The 20,539-nt window shown below is 38.5% G+C and overlaps 1 protein-coding gene across 2 annotated transcripts in view; it reads left to right on the forward strand.

Moving 5' to 3' along the window:
• The window catches only part of SPAG17 (sperm associated antigen 17), a 285,936-nt gene that overhangs the window by 122,563 nt on the left and 142,834 nt on the right, over positions 1–20,539 (forward strand). For both annotated transcript variants that reach the window (XM_051857350.3, XM_051857351.3), the window contains 2 exons: positions 11,326–11,510; positions 14,339–14,442. In XM_051857350.3, the coding sequence (XP_051713310.3) occupies positions 11,326–11,510; positions 14,339–14,442 (289 nt within the window). The remainder of the gene's footprint in view (positions 1–11,325; positions 11,511–14,338; positions 14,443–20,539) is intronic.

Genomic DNA, 20,539 nt, shown 5'->3' on the forward strand with positions numbered 1-20,539 from the left:
TTTACTGAAGATTTCCCTCAATAATTCCCCTGGAAGCATGGCCTTTCCTTTGTTGTTCTGGTTTTTCTGCAGCTGAGGCAGGTGCAAACTTTTTCTCCATTCAGCCATCACAGATTATCTGTCTCATTTCTTAAATCTAATCACTGAATTCGCATATATATTTTTCTTTGCAAATATATGTTAAGATACTTGAATCTGTATTCATGGGCAAGATTTAGCTGTAATTTTCCCCTTTTAAAATGTTCTTATCTGGTCTTGATATTCACATAATATTAGTCTCATAAAATAGCCTGACTGGGGGAAGAAGAGAGGGAGGGAGGGAAGTAGGTTATCTTCTTAGCCCTATACCTATGAAATACATGAAATCTGTTCTCTTTATATTACTAAAAAAAAAATTACTCCTTCTTATTTCTGCCTTTTTCTTTTTTTATTTTCTGAAAGAGTTTGTAGAAAATTAAAACATTTTTTTTTTGGTGTTTGGTAGAACTTGTAGATTTAAAAAACAATTGGTGCTAGAAAGTTATTAAATACTGATTCAATTTCTGTTGTAGTTATTAGACACTTCACGTTTCCTAGTTATTTTTAAATTGGTTTCGTTATTTGTGTTTGACCATTCTCTGTTTGCAGTTACTGGCATAAGTTGACTGCAATATGCTCTTATCCTGTTAATTGTGTTACATTTATCTGTATTCTTTATAGTTCCTAATATTTTTGTATATGTGATTTCTCTATATTTTTCTGGAACAGTCTTGCCAAAGGTTTTCCAGTTATATTAATATTTTTAATTAAACTCTAGCTTGTTGATACTTCCTTGTATTTTACCTCATTTAATTTTGCTCTTTTTTATTTCCTCAAATTAAGGATATTCCCTTGTGTTCTTTTTTTTTTTTTTTTTTTTTTTTTTTTGACAGGCAGAGTGGACAGTGAGAGAGAGAGACAGAGAGAAAGGTCTTCCTTTGCCGTTGGTTCACCCTCCAATGGCCGCCGCGGCCGGCGCGCTGCGGCCGGCGCACCGCACTGATCCGATGGCAGGAGCCAGGAGCCAGGTGCTTTTCCTGGTCTCCCATGGGGTGCAGGGCCCAAGCACCTGGGCCGTCCTCCACTGCACTCCCTGGCCACAGCAGAGGGCTGGCCTGGAAGAGGGGCAACCGGGACAGAATCCGGCGCCCCAACCGGGACTAGAACCCGGTGTGCCGGCGCCGCAAGGCGGAGGATTAGCCTAGTGAGCCGCGGCGCCGGCCCCCTTGTGTTCTTTAACTTCTAAAATTGAAAATTTATCTCATGATTTTGAATTTTTAAAAAATTTTTTCATTACATAAACTTAAGGCAAAAATCCTTATTCACCACCTTGAAAACACCTCCAGAATAACTCATTGATAATTATTATCATTCATTTCCTTTATGCTTTTTATTTGATCTGTGAAATACATAGAAATATGAGTTTTAATTTTAAATATTTGGCTATGAGTTACATTTTTGTTTCAGTTTATAGTTTTAAGACATTGTGGTCAGATAGCATGTTCTAGAAAATACTAATGCTCTGAAATCTGTTCATGTCTGCCTATTGTTTAATATATGATCTGTTTTCATAAATGTTCCAAGTACATGTATGCATGACAGGAAATGTATTCTCCAATTTTTAACTTCAGAATTGTATTTTTAAATCTTCCCTATTATTTCAGATCTTTGAAAACTTGGTCAATCATTTTATGAGAAAAATATTTTTCAGAAAAAGCTATGCTTTGGTAAATTTATCAATGTCTCCCTATCATCTTATCAGTGTTTGACTTTATACATGAAGTTATTTTCTTAAATCAATATGATATTAGAATTGTTATGTCTTCCTGATGAGTCTTTTATTATTATGAAAAGTCCATCTTTATTTCTAGGACTGCTTTTGGCTCTCAAGTTAATTTTTTCTGATATCAATGTTGATGTAACTGGTATTGATTTATCTATGCATATTTTGCACATATACATATTTTTCTGATATGAATACACTAGAAATGTTTTCATTAATATAATATCTAATATGTCCTTTTCCATCCACTTATGCTTGTAAAATGTATATAGATGATTTTTTAATCTAGTCTGACATTATGTGCCTCTTAGTTGTGAATCCAGTTTATATATTTAGATTAATTTCAACCATCTAATTTTATCCATATATTTTCTGTTTTCTTCTTTCAGTTTCTTTATTTTGATTTGATTCATTCCATTTTTAATGTCTATTGGAATACCAGTTATATGCTACATCTTTTAAATTCAATTCTTTAGAAATTATGACATAGTTTTAGCTTTATTGAGGTATAATTGATAATCAAGACATTGTATAGCTTTAATTTACACATCTTTAAAGGGTTGGACACACACATATACCTGTGATACTATCACCACAATCAAGACACTAAACATACCCATCACCTCCAAAAATATACTGGTATTCATTTTTGTTTTTGTTTGAAGAGCACTGAACATGAGATTTACTGTCTTAACATATTTTAATGTGCATGTACATATTATTAGCTGTAGATGTTATTTTGTACATCAGATCTCTAAAACTTACTCATCTAATGTAAAAGAAACTACATATCCATTGAAAAATAATTCTTCATTTGCCTCCTCACAGCCATTGGAAACCAGCATTCTATTCCCTGCTTTTATGAACTTGGCTTTTTTAGATATCACAGACAAGTAAAATCATGTAGCATTTATCTTTCAGTGACTGACTTATTGCACTAAATGGAATGACCTCTAGATTTATACATATTGTTACAAATGGCAGGATTTACTTTGTTTTTAAGGCTGAATAATATGCAGTTGTGTGTATATACCACATATTCTTTACCCTGGACAGTCATTTAGATTGTTTATTGTAAGTGTTTCAGTAAACATAGAGTTGCAGATAATATTTCAAGACCTGATTTTAATTCTTTTGGATAAATACTCAGGATTGCTAGTTCATATGATTCTATCTTCACTTTCTTAGGGGCCTCCATACTATTTTCTATAGTGATTATATTGTTCTACATTCTCACCAATAGTGTATAAGAATTCCAATTTCACACCAGTGCTTGGTATCTTTTGTTTTATTTTTTATAGCATCCTAAGAGATGTGGGGCAACATCTCATTATACTTTTGATCTGCATTTCCTTGGTGATTAGTAATATTGAACATCTTTTCATATACCTGGTGGCCATTTGTATATCTTTAGAGAAATGTCTATTTCTGTGTTTTGTTTTACTGTAAGTTAATGTTTTTAAAATGTCCACGTTACATAAAGAAATCTTGAGAGTCAATACAATCCCTATTAAAATGTCAATGACACTTTTTACGGAAAAAAAAAAAAAAGAAGACAAGATGACTAAAGAGATTTCTGTTTTCATACTCCCAAAGAAACAATGATTTTGATGACTATTCATAGGCAGGAATACCTCTCTAGAAATCTGGGAGAGAAGTGGAGAGATTTCAACATGCTATTTGAGCAAAAAAATCCAAAAATCAATACATTAAGAATGGTAAGAAGAATAAATTCACTTTGACTGTGTCAGTTCCCCAAAAGCAACACAGCTCAGTGCCAAGACAGATACTTTCAACCTATAAATTCACCCACAGGGGAAGATCAGAGTGAAGGAAGAGCCTCTCAGGACATTACCCTAAAGGCTCACTTCAACCTTGCCTCACTCAGATCACTGAGGACATTGTCATGAAGGAATAGTTTGGGGGACCTATGGAAAGATAGGAAAGATGGGGGCCCACAGAAGACATAATGCAGATCTCAGAAAACAATCAATAAGTGTACAGGACTCCATGAAGAGACCCACTAATGAACCCTCAACTGAAGCCCTCCCAACACTCAACAAGCACCCCCAGCAGTTCACCCACACCACCATTATGGCTTATATGAGCACCCACAAATGGTGTGTCTGCATTTCTAGGAAAGGCATGAGAAACCCTTCACAGATAGCAAGCGCAGCACCTCCACAGAGGCTTTAGAGACAACACATGGATCTCAGTAGCCAATTCAACTCTGTGAGATTGGGAGAAGCCCACAAGTTCAATCGCTTCAGGGAACTACCCTAGGGAAACTAAGCAGGAAGCCTCGGTATCGGACTTAAAAAGAAAGTCTACACAATCCTAAGGTTTTTCTCTCATACATAAAGAGATAACAAATGGAGTGGGCAGGCATATCCAAAAGAAAAGGTCAGAGGGGCCCCAGAAGTCTCTAACCAGACCAACATTTTTCTCCCAAGCCAGTCAGTTTATAAAGACTGAAGGCAGGGACTTGTTTTGAAATGGCAAGAACAACAACAGAAAACTTTAAAGCAAAGGAAGAAATCAAAGAAACATAACCTGAACCAGGAACAAAATAAAACTATGGTGCTTGGCCTCAGAAAAGCAAAGAACTCTGAATTTCCTGATAAATAACTCAAAATGGTCATCTTAAAGAAGCTCAGTTAGCTACAAGAGAACACAGATAACAACTAGGTGAAATCAGAAGCAGAATACATGAACAAAATGTGAAGTTCAGTAGTGCAGAAGCCATAAAAAAAAGAGCCAAACAAATTCTGGAACTAAATAATACAATGACTGAAATGAAAAATTCATTGGAGAAATCATCAGCTGACTCAATGAAACTGAATAGTCTGCAGACTGAAAAACGGATTGCTTGAAATTATCCAGCCAGAGGAACAGAAAGTAAAACAAATGAAAAATCTTGAAGACAGCCTACATGATTTATAGGATGCTATCAAGTGAAATAATATGTATTATTATGAAAGCTACAGAATGAGCAGAGAAAAAGAGTAGAATGATTACTTAAGGAAGTAATGACAAAAAACTCACCCTTATCTGGATATAGAAATGACATCCATATCCATGATGCCCAGTAACCCCTGTACAGTCTAAAAATCAAGAGATCTTCTTCATCAAGATAAATTATAATGAAAAAAAAATCAGAAAATGTATAAGGTGAAGATGGTTAATAAACAAAGCATGTGTCGCCGGCGCCGCGGCTCACTAGGCTAATCCTCCGCCTAGCGGCGCCAGCACACCGGGTTCTAGTCCCGGTCGGGGCGCCGGATTCTGTCCCGGTTGCCCCTCTTCCAGGCCAGCTCTCTGCTGTGGCCAGGGAGTGCAGTGGAGGATGGCCCAGGTGCTTGGGCCCTGCACCCCATGGGAGACCAGGAAAAGCACCTGGCTCCTGGCTCCTGCCATCGGATCAGCGCGGTGCGCCGGCCGCAGCGCGCCAGCCGCAGCACGCCGGCCGTGGCGGCCATTGGAGGGTGAACCAACGGCAAAAGGAAGACCTTTCTCTCTGTCTCTCTCTCTCACTGTCCACTCTGCCTGTCAAAAAAAAAAAAAAAAAAAAAAAAAGCATGTGTCAAAACAAAGATAGATTTTTAGAATTATATTGATAAGTTTGAAGATGAAAACAAGTATATTACTTTTCCTTTGTAAAAAAAATAACTATATGCTGCCTCCAGGAAACACTGCAGACTTAAAGACACACATAAGTTGAAAATGAAGGAATATAAAATGAGATTATTTGAAGATTTCTCAGAAGAAATCTTGCAAATCAGGAGAGAGTATAGGAATGATGTATTCATTGTAATGACAGAAAAAAACCTACCAACTGAGAACACTCTATCCAGAAAAGCTATACCTAAAAAATTAAGGAGATAAACAAAAGCTGAGGGAGTTCATTACCAATAGACCTGAAATACAATAAATGATGAAAGGAGTCTTCAAGATTAAATGAAAGGATGCAAAATAGCAACATGAAAACATATGAATGTATAAAACTTATAGGCAAGGTAAGTACATAGTCAAATCCAGAATGCTCGAATACTATAATGGTGGTGTGTAAGTCACTTTTAACACTAAGTAAAAGTTAAAAGACAAATGTAGTAAAAAATAACCATAGCTAAAACAATTAATACATATGCACTATAAAATATATAAATAGTAGATCTAAAACATAAAATGTGGGAATGGGAAAAGTAAAAGTATAATTTTTGCATGAAATCAAAATTAAATTTTGTCAGCTCAAAATACATTAATATCCACACATGTGCACACACATGTAGAATTTTATGTAAGCTTTATGATGATCACACAAAGCAAAAAACCTATAATAGACACAGAGAAGGTAAGTAGAAAGGAATTAAATTATACCACTGCAAAAATAATTAAATCACAGAGGAAGACAACAAGAAAGGAAGGAATTATGAAAGATAAAACAATGAACAAAATGGGACTAGAAAGCCCTATTTACTAACATTTATTTTAAGATTAAATTGCCCAATTAAAATAGTGGATCCAGTAGACTGGATAAAGAAATTATGGGATATGTACTCTATAGAATACTATATAGCAGTAAAAAACAGTGAAATCAGGTCATTTGCAACAAAATGGAGGAATCTGGAAAACATGCTGAGTGAAATAAGCCAGTCCCAAAGGGACAAATATCATATGTTCTCCCTGATCAGTGACAACTAACCAAGCACGAAAAAGGAAACCTGTTAAAGTGAAATGGACACTATGAGAAACGGTGACTTGATCAGCCCTTGCCCTGACTGTTGATGAACAACTTAATACTTATCCCTTTTAGTATTTTTTTCTGTTTGTTCTACTTAATACTATTGGTTGAATTCTGTAATTAATACACAGTTATTCTTAAGTGTTGAAACTTAACTGAAAAGTGATCCCTGTTAAATGTAAGAGTGTGAATAAGAGAGGGAAGAGATTAACAATTTGGGATATACTCAATCAGACTTGCCCCCAATGGTGGAGTTAGAAACATACCAGGGGATTCCAATTCAATCCCATCAAGGTGGCATGTACCAATGCCATCTCACTAGTCCCAGTGATCAATTTCTGTTCACAGTTGATCATAATGATAGGACTAAGAATCAAAGGGATCACATAAACAAAACTAGTGTCTGAAAATACTAACCAATAGAATAAAAGAAAAGGGAGAGAACAATCCAACATGGGAGGCGAGATACACAGCAGACTCATAGAATGGCAGATGTCCTAAACAGGCATTCAGAGCCAGCTGAAAAAGCCCATGAGAGTATTTCAGGCATGGAAAGCCAAGACACTCTGGAAAAAAAAAAAAAAACACGTAAATGAAAGATCTCTGCGAGTGAGATCCCAGTGGAGAGAACAGGTCATCAAAGAAGGAGGTACCTTTCTCTAAGGCAGGATAGAACTTCCACTTTGACTATGACCTTGCCTAAATATGATCAGAGTCGGTGAACTCAAAAGGCTTCCATAGCCTTGGCAACTCATGACTGGAGCATAGGGAGATTACTGATGCCATAAACAAGAGTGTCAATTTGTAAAGTCAACAACAGGAGTCACTGTGCACTTACTCCTCATGTAGGATCTCTGTCCTTAATGTGCTGTACATTGAGACTTAATGTTATAACGAGTACTCAAACAGTATTTTTCACTTTGTGTTTCTATGGGGGTGCAAACTGTTGAAATCTTTACTTACTATATACTAAATTGATCTTCTATATATAAAGAGAATTGAAAATGAATCTTGATGTGAATGGAAGAGGAGAGGGTTGCAGGTGGGAGAGAAGTTGGGGGGAGCATTTTAAACCATAAGCTATTCTTTGGACATTTATATTCATTAAATAAAAGTTAAAAAAAGAACAAATCAGAAAATGTATAAGGCCAAGGTGATTAATAAACAAAGCATGTGTCAAAACAAAGATAGATTTTTAGAATTATATTGATAAGTTTGAAGATGAAAACAAAATATTACTTTTCCTTTGTAAAAAAAAATAACTATATGCTGCCTCCGGGAGGCACTGCAGACTTAAAGGCATGCATAAGTTGAAAATGAAGGAATATAAAAATGATATTCATGCAAATGATAACTATACTTTGATCAGACTTTAAGCCAAAAACTGACACAGGAGACAAAAATGGACATTACGTAATGATAAAGGGATTAATTCATCAAGAGCATATAATACTTCTAAATATATATGCACCCAATATCATAGCACATAAACATATATAGCAAACATTAACAGAATGAAAGGAGAATTACACAGCAATACAAAGTTAGCAGACTTCACTTTCAACATTGGATAGACCAGTGGACCTCACATACGTATACAAGATATTGCATCCAACAACAGCAAAATAATATTTTCCTCAAATGCATACAGAACATACTCCAACATAGTTCACATGTTATATTACAAGTCCTAACAAATTTGATAAGATTAAAATCACATCAAGCATCTTTTCCAGCTATCATGGTATGAAATTAGCAATCAGAAGCAAGAAGAAAATTAGAACATTCACAAGTATATGGAAATTAAAACTGCCTCTTAAGCAACCAGCGGATCAAAAAGAAATCAAAAGAGAAATAAAAAATAGCTTGAGGCAAACAAAAATGGAAACATAGCATACTAAATTTATGGTTTGCAGCAAAGGCAGTTCTAAGTGAGAAGTTATTAGAAGCAAACACCCATGTTAATAAAAAGAAATATCTCAAATAGGAATCCTAACTTTATACCTCAAGGAACTAAAAGAAAGATAAACAAACTAAACCCAAAATCAGCAGAAAGAAGAAAACAATAAAAATTAGACCAGAAATGAATGAAATGGAGATGAGAAGAAAAGTAGAGAAGATAAGTGAAGCCAGGAGCCAGGAGCTTCAGGGCCCCAAACACTTGGACTGTCTTACATTGCTTCTCCCAGGCCATTAGCAGGGAGCTGGATTGGAAATGGAGCAGCTGGGATAGGAACTGGCACCCACAGGGATGCCATTGTTGTAGGAGGTGAGTTTACCTGCTAAGTCACAACACCAGCCCCTATTGAGTTCATTCTTAGTGTACAATTTTTTTAAAGCTATACATTCTACTTATATATATATATATTTATTGTTATCCTTTTAAATCATGTATTTAAACATTTTACATCATTTCTGGGATTAATATTAATGTATCAGTTATCATTTTTAACATTTCACAAAAACTTAAAAATTTCAACATACTTTCACTTAAACCTAACAAGAACCTCGCCTTCCATTTTGAAATTGTCTACATGTTTTGTTTCCAGATGTAAAACAATAACTTTTTTTATTTTTTTTTTTTTATTTTTGACAGGCAGAGTGGACAGTGAGAGAGAGAGAGACAAAGAGAAAGGTCTTCCTTTTCCATTGGTTCACCCCCCAATGGCCGCTGCGGCAGGCGCACCGCGCGGATCCAAAGCCAGGAGCCAGCTGCCTCTCCTGGTCTCCCATGCGGGTGCAGGGCCCAAGCACCTGAGCCATCCTCCACTGCCCTCCCAGCCCACAGCAGAGAGCTGGACTAGAAGAGGGGCAAGCGGGACAGAATCCGGCACCCCGACCGGGACTAGAACCCAGGGTGCTGGTGCCGCAGGCGGAGGATTAGCCTAGTGAGCCGCGGTGCCGGCCGAACAATAGCTTTTAATCACAAATAAGTCACATGATTATTTACACTTGATTGTAAATTTGATTGCCTTTGTCTTTACCCTTTTAGTTATATCCAATACTCTTGTCTTCTGTTTTTTTCTTTTTCTTTTCTTTTTTTTGAATGCAACTAGAATATATTTGTGAGCAGTTCTTTCAGAGAGCATGTGCAGGTGGTAAACATCCTGAATGGCAGGCTGATTATTTTACCCTTTCCTTTGAATGCTGCCTTGGCTGTACTTATGAATGGTTCCTTACTGTAGGCCTCTTGTAAGGATTCTGTGTTTTATTTGAACTGTAGATTCATTAAAAGGCCCTGAGCAGAAGACAGACATGATCTGACCTAAGAAGTCGGAGGGTCTCCTTAGCTATGTTGAGAACAGTCTTGAGGGGTTGGAGAGCAGGTGCAGAGAGGTCAGCAAGAGCTGACCATGGCTTAGACCAGGAAAATATCAGTAGAGGAGGTGAGAAGGGAGCAGATTTTAACTACATTAGAGATATGCTAATTACTTTAAAATCGTTTTCATAAATGACTGGGATTTTCTGACAGATTGGAAGAAGAGTATAAGAAAACAAGAATTGTCAGGGTGTCTGGCCTGCTCCACTGGAAGTGTAGTCTTGCCAACAGCTAGAGTTGGCATGCTACAGTTTGGAGGAAAAGCACAGGAGCACGTCTGGGGACATGTTGAGTTTAACAAATCCGTTACCATAATTCACAACCTATCCCTTGTAGTTTGTTCCTTTTAAAAGGCTCAAGAATTAAAGAATATTGTGAAGCAATCTAGCTTTGTTTTCTCAGAATTTGATGACTAATTTTCACATAACTTGACAGCAACTAATCTTTATTATCAAGCCTAATTCTTTAAACTTATTTCCTTGGATACAACTCTCTTTGGAATCCACCTAAGTATATGTAACATTTAATTTTAAAATAATTACCCTGATCAATATAAGTGGGTTGGAAGCAAATATGACTGGCATTTGGTAAGCAACAACTTGCTGATATGAACATAAATACACAAACAGCTTAGGAAATAGTATTTAAAATGTGGATGAGGACAGTAAATTTTATAGTAAGATTAGAGTGTATTAGTTATTTGAGTGAGTTATTTAGCTAGTGGTCAATTAAAACAGTTTCTACGTGCTGTAAAATTGCTCAAAAAGAAGAATGAACCATATTACTCTTCAACTGTCAGTATTGAGAGTGACTGTTTATCCAAATTGTCATCACCCTTAGCGTTGTCAAACTTTTTAATCCTTTTCTTGGGTGAAGGAAAGGAAAGATGTCCTTTTAACATTTAGATTTTGAAATTTATCAGTGAATTGAGCATTTTTCATGCATTCACTGGGTATTTGATTCGGCTACTTTATACCGAAATATATCTAGGGTATATCAAAGTCCAGTGTATTTGTTATCTGGGCAGCTTAGGATCATTTAAAAAAAAATCACTAATTTGTTTGAAAGTGAGGGAAGTTGGGAGTGAGACAGAGAAACAAAAAGGGGGAGAGAAAGAAGAATGTTCCCAAATGCTGGGTCATTCCTCAAATGTCCCCAGTAGCCAGGGCTGGGCCAGGCCAAAGCAGGCAGCTGGAACTCAAGCCACAATGCTCATATGGGTGGCAGAGACACAACTGCTTGAGCCACCACCTGCTATCAGGGTTTGCAAAATGCTATAATTGGGAGTGGATCTGGGACTTGAGCCCAGGCACTCCAAGTGGGGTGAAGGGCATTATCATCTTAGCTACTACATGAAACGCATGCCCCAAATTCATTGTTGGAAAATCATTTGCACAATAATTATGTTTTTATTGACTTTAACTGATATTCACTATACTGCCATCTGTTGTTTTCTGCGTTTAGGAATTATTTGGAACTTGTTGCAAAATCCATTCAAGAGTGGGTCACAGAAGAAGAAGCTGTATACCAGGAATCTAAAATGGCTGAGGAAATCGCTAGGACCAAGGCTGACTTGGAATTGAAAAGTTCGACTAGCACCAAAATCGTTGCTCCCCCCAGCAAAATTTTTACCCTTAAAAAATCCAAAAGTAAGTAACCAGTTCAACTTATGCCTAGAAATAAGTCCAAAGGCATTACCCAACTTTTTTTTTTTTTTTTTTTTTTGACAGGCAGAGTGGACAGTGAGAGAGAGAGACAGAGAGAAAGGTCTTCCTTTGCCGTTGGTTCACCCTCCAATGGCCGCCGCGGCTGGCGCTCTGAGGCAGGCGCACTGTGCTGATCCAATGGCAGGAGCCAGGTACTTATCCTGGTCTCCCATGGGGTGCAGGGCCCGAGTACTTGGGCCATCCTCCACTGCACTCCCTGGCCACAGCAGAGAGCTGGCCTGGAAGAGGGGCAACCGGGACAGAATCCGGCACCCCGACTGGGACTAGAACCCGGTGTGCCGGCGCCGCAAGGTGGAGGATTAGCCTAGTGAGCCGTGGTGCCAGCCCCAACTCTTAATTTAATCAAAATGGTGATTATTTCAGGTTTACAAAGAATTACCCACAAAATTCCTGTGACTATTTAATTTTTTGATACATAGAATAGCCACATTCTAAATACAATGAGACAGTGCCTGAGTGGGATAACAGATTGTCTGGCTTATATTGACTCTACTTCCTAAAAATCTAGAAGATAAAATCTGTTGTGTAGATCAAATATTATATGTAATGGAAATGTCAAATGTCTTCACAGGTAGGTTTGGTAGCTTAAGACAGCTAAGATTTGTTGACAATATAGGATGTAAATTCAGAGTTAGTGGTACTTCCTTAGAATAATTATAGATTACAAAAGCAAAATTAAAGCAACAGATTCTTTAGAACAACAAACAGAAGAGTCCTAACACTAACTTAGACTTTGAACCCAGAGATAAAGAGAAAAGGGATTTTTGGGGGCTTGTGGCAGGGATTTGGATCAATATAATGTTGTTTTTGTAGTAAATTTCTACAGTTGGGGGACTATAGGAGAAAGGGAGAAGAGGGTGACAAAGAAACTAAAGTAGATTTTTAGGAGGATTCTAGATAAAAATTAGAAAAATAAGGTAATTCGTTTGGAAAATGGGATATTTCATTGCATTTGTGCAAAGGAAATGGACTCCCTGTCAATAATATTATTTATGATGGCCAAAGTTGAGAGTACCTTATCATAAAGAAGCAAAGCTATATAATTTCTTATTGCTGTGAATATAAATTAGTATAACCATTATGAAAGATAGTATGGAGAAATCCTCAGAAATCTGAAAGTGGATCTACCATATGAACCAGCCATCCAACTCCTGAGAATGTACCCAAAGGAAATGAAATCAGCATATGAAAAAGTTATCTGTACCCTCACGTTCACAGCAGCTCAACTCACAAAAGCTAAAATATGGAATCAACCCAGATGTCCATCATCTGATGACTGGATAAAAAAAGAATGTGGTATAGATACATGATGGAATATTGCTCAGACATAAAAAAGAATGAAATCCTGTCTTTTGCAAGAAATTGGTTATAACTAGAGACTATTATGTTTAGTGTAACAAGATAGTCCCAAAAAGACACATATCGTATGTTTTCCCTGATTTGTGGAAACTAATATATAGAGCAGAAAATATGTAATGTATATGAGTGAAGTTTACATTTTGAGACTTGATTATTGTTTACAGCCCTTTTACTGTTGAGGAACAGTTTTTTTTCTACTTACTACTTGTTGAATTCTGTATTTAGTGGGGGGTTAAGCCTGAGGTTATAAAGAAAACTGAAAGGTATGACATTGTAAAAGTTAAAAGAAACATAAGAAAAAAAAAAAGGAGGGAGGGAGGCTGGGAAGAATCATTATGCTCTTTAAAACTGTCTATATGAAATAGATGAAATTTGCTTCCTATATATATGAAATAGATGAATATATAAAAATTAAAAGAAAAGAAAGCAAAGCTTTTAATTTTCAAAGGTTTTGCAACTTTTGTCAGTTAGCGGGGGATTCTGTACATGGCTTGACAGTAAAGCGAAACTTAGCTAACCAAATTGTTGATGAATCATTTTCCGTATCTGCCTAGTTGGTTGTACAAGGATACTTCAAAAAGTCTGTGAAAAAAAAGAAATTAAAACAGCAGTTTGTTTTGGTGGAAGAAAAAGCTTGAAATCCATAGCACGTGTTTTTCACAAGCTTTTTGAAGTGCTTTCCTGTAGTCCATCAGCTCAGTCTTCCTTCTAATGAAGGCCCAGCAGGTCAACGCTAAGAATCTAGAAAAATGAACAGCTCTATACAAAACAGAGAAGTAAGGCTGCCCTTTCACACTCATGCCCAGGGCCCTACTTGTCAATTAGTAGGAAAAATTATGAATTCACTGTCTTTTGTTTTCTAATGCTACTAAGCAGACCAATATTTTAATATCTACTGGAAATCAAAATAAAATGAGAGGGCCAATTTGAGACTGGAATGCAGCTGGTAGATTTTTTATTCAGTTTGAGGTCTCTCAAGTCAAGAAAGAGACAAGCCTTCAAAACAGAGTGACTAGGGTGGTGAGAGAAAAGTTTCAATATAGAAGGAAAAATAAGATTTGTTCTGTGTGTTCTGGGAGTGCTAACCTAGGATTAGTTAAGTGACAGCTTTAGGGAGAGAGATTCCAGTTCAATAAAAAAAAAAAAAAAACTGAGAAAGGAATGCACTGTTTCCAGAGGCAGTGAGAACCCTATTATTGAAGTTGTTCAGTTCTACTTTAGACGTCCACTCTGGAGATGGGAAGGAGGAATTCAGGGATGGATGAATACAGCAGATGAACAGATGGGTGAATGCGATGGCCTTAGAGATGCCTTCCCACCTAGAGATCAGGTCCTTCTGTGATGCCTTATTGAAAGGAGTTGTTAAGAAGTCTATTTTTCTCTGGTTATAGGTAATAAAGGAATCAGCAAAACAGAAATATCAGATCAAGAAAAAGAAAAGGAAAAGGAAAGAGAGAAGGAAAAGAATCCTTTCATTTTAGAAGGCTCTCTTAAGGTAACACAAACTGAGACAAATGACACTGATTAATCACAAACAGAAAATCTTATGGTGGGGAGTTTGTGTGGTGTAATAAGAAACAAGCTTTTTGCTAAATCCTCAGGTATAACTGAATCTGCAATGAAAGGACGATCTGTCCAACAAAGCCTATCTTCTACCAGATGTTAACTCTTTAAAGAAATTCTATCTTTTTTACATAACCGCAATGCCTTGTTTATCCTTGATATACTCTATTGTTGCAGGTGTTTTTTTCTTTGCATATCTTATTTGAAATTTTAAGTTTAAAAAGTAATATATGCTTTTATAATAAATCAAAAATGCCCTGGTTATCCTCAGGCTCTGAGGTAAGAAATATTGAAGTTTTGATATGACCTCTGCTCATATGCGGAGAGTTTTGGGTTTATGATTTAGAATTGGTTTGGTTTTTTAACTCTGCCATGTGCTTTCTTTCTTTTAGCAACTGTTGTATCTCAGTGGATACATTTTGAATAGAGTATTTGTCTCCACCCAAAACGTATCCACTGATATATAATCCCCAATATGGTGGTACTCGGAGATGGAGCCTTCAGGAGGGAATTGGGTCATGAGTGTAGATTCCTCGCGAATGGGACAAGTGCCCTTCTAACAAGAGGCCAGAACCAAGCCAGCTCAGTCTCTTTCCACCACGCGAGGCCGGCAGTCTGCACTCCAGAGGAGGCTCTCACCAGCACCCAGCTATGGGGGCATCTTACCCCGGACATCCAGCCTCCAAAACAATGAGAAGTTGGCTTGCTCTTTATAAGCCACCAGCCTGTGGTGCTTTTTCATAGCAACCACAACTGAGTGGGGTAGAAATTAGTGACAGGAGTGAGGTGCTGCTGTAATAAACACCTAAAAATGTGGAAGCGGCTTTGTATTTGCGTACTGGATAGAGGCTGGAAGAGTTTTGGAATATGAGGATACTTCCAAAACTTATGGAAAATATAATTTTAAAAGTTTATCTTAGTGAAAAAAATTAAATTCCACACATAATCATTTGTGCTAGAAGCTGAGATTGTCATGAGGGAACTTTTAAAAGTGATTCTAAAAAGGGGGAAAGGGAGCTGTAAAGAAAGCTTCTCTATTCTTAGGGAAAAATAAAGAATCACACACAGAGTATTGGTGAAATATGCCTCCATCTAAAGGTCATTCTGATAAGGCCTCAGAGAGAAATGTGGAACATGTTATTTGCCAGTGGAGTGAAGACAATTCTTGTTATAAAGCATAAAACCTTGACTTCATTGTAGCTGTTCCTAGTACTTTTTTGGATGATAGAACTTGTGAGCAATGAAACTGAATGTTTAGCTGAGGAGTTTTCTTTTTTGTTTTCTTTCTTGTTTGTTTGTTTTTAGAAGGCTTTTATTTAATGAATACAAATTTCATATGTACAACTTTTAGGAATATAGTGGCTCTTCCCCCCATTCCCGTCCTCCCACCCCCACGTCCATACTACCTCCTATTCCCTCTCCCATTCCATTCTTCATTAAGATTTGTTTTTAATTGACTTTATATACAGAAGACCAACTCTATACTAAGTAAAGATTTCAACAGTTTGTGCCCACACAGACACACAAAGTATAAAATACAGTTTGAAGACAAGTTTTACCTAAGTTAATTTTCACAGTACAACTCATTAAGATCAGAGGTCCTACATGGGGAGCAAGTACACAGTGACTCCTGTTGTTGATTTAACAAATGACACTCTTATTTTTGATGTCAGTGACCACCCGAGGCTCTTGACATGAGCTGCTAAGGCTATGGAAGCTTTTTGAGTCCAAAGCCATGACAAGGCCATGAGCAAAGTGGGAATTCTCTCCTCCCTTGAGAGAAAAGCACGTCCTTCTTTGATGGCCCCTTCTTTCCACTGAGGTCTCACTCACAGAGATCCTTCTTGAGAACAGTTTTTGCCACTGTGTCTTGGTTTTCCGTGCTTGAAATCTGAGCAGTTTTCTAAGAACAGTGCTGAAGGGACAACTTGGTTCCTCCAAACTGCTTACAGTAAAATGTGAGGAGAGAAAAGGCTTAAAGATGGAGTTATTAAGAAAGGAGAAACTAGTGTTAACATTTGCAAAATCACCAGTTTATACATATTGCAAAAATTGAGAAAGCATGTTCTGAAGAGAATACTAAGTGGCGGCCAAGTGACCATTTGATAAAAAGTTTAGTACAGGATTAAATGATGAAGTTAATCAGCTGCTCCAGCAGGAATACTGCCAGGGTATACTGAAGGAGAGGAGATGAGAAGGAAGGAAGAAAGGTCAAACCTGGGATTTTACAGGACAGGGCCCGGCAGGTATTTCACTGCAGATGTGCTCTATTCTGCAAAAAAAAATAAATAAATAAAATAAAAAATAATAAGCCTAGGACAGGCAGACAGACATCACATAATCTGACTTGTATGTGGAGTCTAAAAAAAATAGGTGATCTCATAGAAGTTACAAATACAGAGGCTGGGGAGCGATAGGGAAATATTGGTTGATGAATACTAGGTTGTAGCTATGTAAGAGTGGACGTTCTGGGGCCCTAGTGCACCATAGGGTGACTGTAGATAATGTTGATGTGCTGTATATTTCTCTATTTGTAAGAAAATGAAAACTTGGAATACAGAACATCAGATGTTTTCATTATAAAAAAAAGTTAAATGCTTGAAAAGATAAATGTATTTAACCTGACTGGATATTACACAACATATACATGTAGTAAAAAACACTTTGGACCTCATAAAAATATACAACTTTTATATATTCGTTAAATATCTGAAAAATAAATTCAAAAAAATATTCTTAGTTTCAAGAAAATGAACAAGGGAAGAATGACTCTGAAGGTGATTCAGAATTGTTGACGGAGGCAACATAAGGATGCCGGTTTGTGTCCCAGCTGCTCTACTTCCTATCTGGCTCCCTGATAATGACCTGGGAAAACAGTGGAAGATGGCCCAAGTCTTGGGTGCCTGCACACATGTGGGAGACCTGGAGGAGGCTCCTGGCTCCTGGCCCCTGGCTTCAGTCTGGCACAACCCCAGCCATTGTGACCATCTAGGGAGTGAACCAGCAAATGGAAGGTCTCTCCCTCCTTCTCTATAACTTCGAGTTTCTCTTCTTTTGAGATTTATTTTTATTTATTTGAAAGAGTTACAGAGAGAGGTAGAGACAGAGAGAGAGAGAGAGGTCTTCCGTCCCCTGGTTCACTCCCCAGATGGTCGCAATGGCTGGAGCTGAGCCGATCCGAAGCCAGGAGCCAGGAGCTTCTTCCAGGTCTCCCATGTGGGTGCAGGGACCCAAGGACTTGGGCCATCTTCTACTGCTATCCCAGGCCATAGCAGAGAGCTGGAAGAGGGGCAATTTCTTAAAAGAAAAATGAGAGAAAGAGGAAGGAAAGAAGGAAGGAAGGTAGGTAAGGGGGGAAGGAGAGAGGGAGGGAGAAATTGTTAGGGCTCTGTCCACAGTTTCAGAAGGTAGAAGTCATCATCTCACTTTGGACAGACCAGATGCCTCCACCCTAAGCCATGGGGAATTAAACCCTATTCAGCAGAACCCTTAGTCCAGCACTCTCACCCAGCAGAGCTTCAGGGGTGGAACCATCACTCCAGTGAGGCTGGAAGATGGGGCCACACGTCAGTGAGCCTGCAGGGCAGAACAGGGAACCAAAGAAAGCCCGGGGCCTGGGTCTGTTGAAGATGGCCTGGACCTGGCATCCACTGGAGAATGAGGTTCTAGGAATCAGTCTGGAACCTGTGTCCACAGGGGCTGGCCTGGCACTGACTAGATCTGGAGGCTGGAACCACCGGTGCTGACATAACACAAGAGTGGGCTTAGAGGATAGATCTGCAGATGCTAGCCTGGAGTCTGTGACTGCAGAGGCTTGTCTGGTGTTGAAGCACTCAGGGATCCTGGTCAGCAGAGGCCAGCTTGGAGCTGGGGAATGCAGATGCCAGCTTGGCCCTAGACAAGTCCTGCAAGCTGGCCTGTGTGGGTCCAGGCAAAGACTAGGAACGTTCTGAAGGCTGTGCCATAGCAGCAGGCATGGCAGTGGGGCAGGCCCAGAGGCTTAACCCACAGATAGCACAGATAGTCTTGGGTTGTGGGGACCTATCTGTCACTGGGCTTTACTGGGACAAAGTTTCCACAGAGTAGAGGCATTCACTTCCCTCTACTTCCCCACACAGATGAGATCTCTCTCCCTGCTCTGCTGCCTGGTTTTGGGGCATGACTGACACAAGGAATGCATGCCTGTTCTCCTATTTTCTTCAATGCATGTTTTCTTATTTCTGTGCTACTCATACTAAGTGCTATACCCTCCACCTGGTTTCCTTAGTTCTTGTGGAGATATTTCCATACCATTCCAGTTTATTATGAAAGCATAAAAGTGAACAGCCACATGAAGAGGTACAGGGGTGAAGGTCCAGGAGGGACCCAAGCACAGGAGCTCCTGTCCCTGTGCGGCGGGAACGTGTCAGCCTCGCGGAATGTGGATGTGAGCGCTGACCGAGAGGCTCTCCAAACCCTGTCAGTTAGGGGGTCTCGTGGAGGTTTCATCATTCAGGTTTGCTCAATCGTAACCTCACTCTCCAGCTCCTCTCCCTCTCCTGGAGGTTGGGGAGCGTGGCTGGAGGTTGGAAGCTTATAATCAAGGTGTGATCTATCTAGTGCCCAGCTCCATCCCCCACCCCACCCAGAAGCTATGGAAGAGCTGTGTCCTTGAAACAAAGGATGAGCCTATCTCTCTTGAAATTCCAAGGGATTTAGAGCTCTCTGCCAGGAGCCAGGAATGCAAAGCAAGCATCTATTTCTTATTATATCACAATATTGCAGTTGCTATTAAACTCAGTTTTTACTTTTCTGAAAATTGGCTTTATTTTTGCCTTATTCATTAAGAGAATAGTTTCCATTTATATATTCTTGGTGGGCTATTTTATTTCATCTTGGCATTCTCAGGATATCGTACCGCATTTCCCTTGTGGAAACTCTGCCTTCTAATGAATTGATTGGCAATCTGATTTGTCATTCTCTTCAGGCAGTTTATCTTTTCTCTCTGGATGCTTTGAAAACATTCAGTGATGTGCTGGTGAGCACTTAGCACTAGTTCCCTACAAAAACAAAATAGTGCATATGTGTACACCTACAATTTTATTTTACATTTTGCTGATATATGGGATGTATATACAGTTTATAAATAATAATAAAGCATACAATGGTTTGTATTACAAATTCTATAAGCCAACTGATTCTAAATAATATTTTTTTGATTTTTGTTAAATTCTTGTATCCTTAGTCAACCTGTGATTACAATTAACCAGCAACTGTAAATCCAATATGAATGCTAATTGACATTTTCAGTTATGTTAACAAGTAAGTCAAAAGTGAATCAACCAAGAGGCATGTCTCACTCACATGAGATACTTTGCTGAATGAAAGAATCATTTTGAGGGCCGGCGCCGCAGCTCAATACGCTAATCCTCCACCTAGCGGCGCCGGCACACCCGGTTCTAGTCCCGGTCAGGGCGCCAGATTCTGTCCCGGTTGCCCCTCTTCCAGCCCAGCTCTCTGCTGTGGCCAGGGAGTGCAGTGGAGGATGGCCCAAGTGCCTGGGCCCTGCACCTGCATGGGAGACCAGGAGAAGCACCTGGCTCCCGCCTTTGGATCAGCGTGGTGTGCTGGCCGCAGCGCGCCAGCCGTGGCGGCCATTGGAGGGTGAACCAATGGCAAAAGGAAGACCTTTCTCTCTGTTTCTCTCTCACTGTCCACTCTGCCTGTCAAAAAAAAAAGAAAAAGAAAAAAAAAGAAAGAATCATTTTGGAATAGTGGAAGACTATTTCCTCATTTGTTTGTGCTAGTTAACATGTAACAAGTACCAACATGACACCCTTTTTAATGTTAATGTTATTAATATTTCTCCATCACTTTCTTAAATTTCAATAATCATAATTTGCTGATATCTGTAACATAAATATTTTCCCAGTGACTGATGTCAAGCTCTCAATGTTGTATCATTGCATGCCAAGTTGGAAGCAATGTGGAGTAGCATATTATTATACAATATAGTGTTTCTACAATACAGACACAACTCACATAAATAA

This window comes from Oryctolagus cuniculus, chromosome 7 (genome assembly GCF_051225735.1).
Source record: "Oryctolagus cuniculus isolate XC-2025 breed Fujian yellow rabbit chromosome 7, ASM5122573v1, whole genome shotgun sequence".
Lineage (NCBI taxonomy): Eukaryota > Metazoa > Chordata > Mammalia > Lagomorpha > Leporidae > Oryctolagus > Oryctolagus cuniculus.